The 2,323-nt window shown below is 40.0% G+C and overlaps 1 protein-coding gene across 1 annotated transcript; it reads left to right on the plus strand.

Moving 5' to 3' along the window:
* Positions 1 to 835: 835 nt before the first annotated feature.
* LOC118619248 (ubiquitin-conjugating enzyme E2 variant 1-like) lies at positions 836 to 1,173 on the plus strand. The gene is given in 2 exon segments (XM_036245953.1): positions 836 to 1,049; positions 1,052 to 1,173. Coding segments are annotated over 2 exon segments (336 nt in total).
* Positions 1,174 to 2,323: the final 1,150 nt, after the last annotated feature.

The following is a 2,323-nucleotide window of genomic DNA, read 5'->3' on the forward strand; positions in this document are numbered from 1 at the left end:
TCTGTGAGCTCAATGGGAGAAAAAAGGCTTATAGGATTCAATACACAATTTACAAATATTCACTTAATACCTCTATCTTCAGAATACCCCTACTGCAGCTGTGCCTGGTGTGCCTAAGGCCTGGGACTCTCTAATTCACCCTTTTCAAAGAATAAAACTCCATTACTTTGCCAGGTGAGAGAAGACAGTCACTAGGCTATATGGATTTGAGGAGGAGATCTAGAAATTTAACTGCTTCACAGAGTTTCAACTTACCCTCCTATTTTGAGCCCCAACTTCCAGCCATACCTGATGTCACCAATTCCCAAGTATTTTGGAAGATCCTTGTAAATTGAGTTGCTTCTAGGCTTTCCCCAGGGCCAGTTTAGAAATTAAGTTTCTCAGCTCTTCTAGATCAGTTGCCATACATTCATCTCTTTTCAGCTTCCAAAGTTTTGTTTCTGTTGTCTCTTTTCTGACTTTTTATGTACCTTTGGGTTTCTGTCTTTAGGAAAAAAAATTATTCATTGTTAATTAATTAATTAATTAATTTTCCATTGATTTTTTATGTTTTAGAGAGAGTGGAAGGGAGGGAGGTAGAAGGAGAGGGGGGAGAGAGACAGCGAGAGAGTGAAAAAGAGAGAGAAACATTGATGTTGAGAGAGACACATCAATTGGTTGTCTCCCATACAGCCCTGGTCTGGGCTGGGAAAACCTGCAACCCAGGCAAGTGTCCTTGACTGGAATAGAACCTGTGACCCTGTGGTCTGTGGGCCATTGCTCTAACTGCAGAGCCAAACTGGTCAGAGCTCCTTTATTGTTCTTTTAATAAGGTTTCAGTAGGACACAAAAATAAATGAGTGAAAGAAGAAGCTGGTCTTTGAGTGACAGCAATGCAAGATGGCAGCCACCACATGCTCAGACAATTTATGAAAACCGAATACACAGTCTTAAAATAGAATGTGGACCTAAATACCCAGAAGCACCCTTCTTTGTAAGATTTTCCACAAAAAATGATATGAATGGAATTAATAGTTCTAATGGAGTGGTGGGCCCAAGAGCTGTATCAATGCCAGCAAATGGTGGAATTCATAAAGCATCAAAGTTGTCCTGCAGAAGCTTCAGTGCCTAATGATGGCTAAAGAAAATATGAAATTCCCTCAACCACTGGAAGGACAGTGTTACAGCAATTAATCAAAAAAGAAAATCACAAACAACTACTATGAACAATTATATGGCAACTAATTCGACAATCTAAGTGAAATGGACAATTTTCTAGAAACACATAGTCTCCCAAAACTGGATCAGGAAGAGATAGAAAACTTGAACAGACCAATAACAACAGAAGAAATTGAAGATGTAATCAAGACTCTCCGAGCAAACAAAAGCCCAGGCCCGGATGGCTTCACGGGGGAGTTTTACCGAACATTCAAAGAAGAACTAATACCCATTCTCCTCAAACTATTTCAAAAAATTCAAGAAAAAGGAAGACTTCCAAACTCGTTTTATGAAGCCAGCATAATTCTAATTCCAAAAGCAGAAAAAGACACAACAAAGAAAGAAAACTACAGGCCAATATCCCTGATGAACATAGATGCCAAAATCCTGAACAAAATACTAGCAAATCGGATCCAGCAATACACCAAAAAAATTATCCACCATGACCAAGTGGGATTCATCCCAGGGATGCAAGGCTGGTACAATACTGTATTCGCAAATCCATAAATGTGATACACCACATAAATAAAATGAAGAATAAAAACCACATGATAGCCCTGGCCGGTTTGGCTCAGCCTCTAGAGCGTCGGCCTACGGTCCAGAAAGACCCAGGTTCGGTTCCCGCTAAGGGCATGTACCTCGGTTGCAGTTTGTCCCTGGCCCTGGTTGGTCGTGCGGGTGGCAGCCACTCGATGTGTCCCTTTCACGTCGATGTTTCTCTTCCTCTCTCTCCCTCCCACTCTATCTGAACAACAAAACAAAAAAAATGGAAAAAAAAAAAAATGTCCTCGGGTGAAGATAAAAAAGAAAAAAACAAAAAAACAAAAAAAAAACCACATGATAATATCAATAGATGCTGAAAAAGCCTTCGACAAAATCCAGCATCCATTTCTGATAAAAACACTCAGCAGTGTGGGAATAGAGGGATCATATCTAGACATAATAAAGGCCATATATGAAAGACCTACAGCCAACATCATACTCAATGGGCAAAAACTAAAAGCATTTCCCTTAAGAACAGGAACAAGGCAAGGATGCCCACTTTCGCCACTCCTATTTAACATAGTACTGGAAGTCTTAGCCACAGCAATCAGACATGAAGAAAAAATAAAAGGGATCCAAATTG

This window comes from Molossus molossus, unplaced genomic scaffold (genome assembly GCF_014108415.1).
Source record: "Molossus molossus isolate mMolMol1 unplaced genomic scaffold, mMolMol1.p scaffold_m16_p_6, whole genome shotgun sequence".
NCBI classification, from domain to species: domain Eukaryota; kingdom Metazoa; phylum Chordata; class Mammalia; order Chiroptera; family Molossidae; genus Molossus; species Molossus molossus.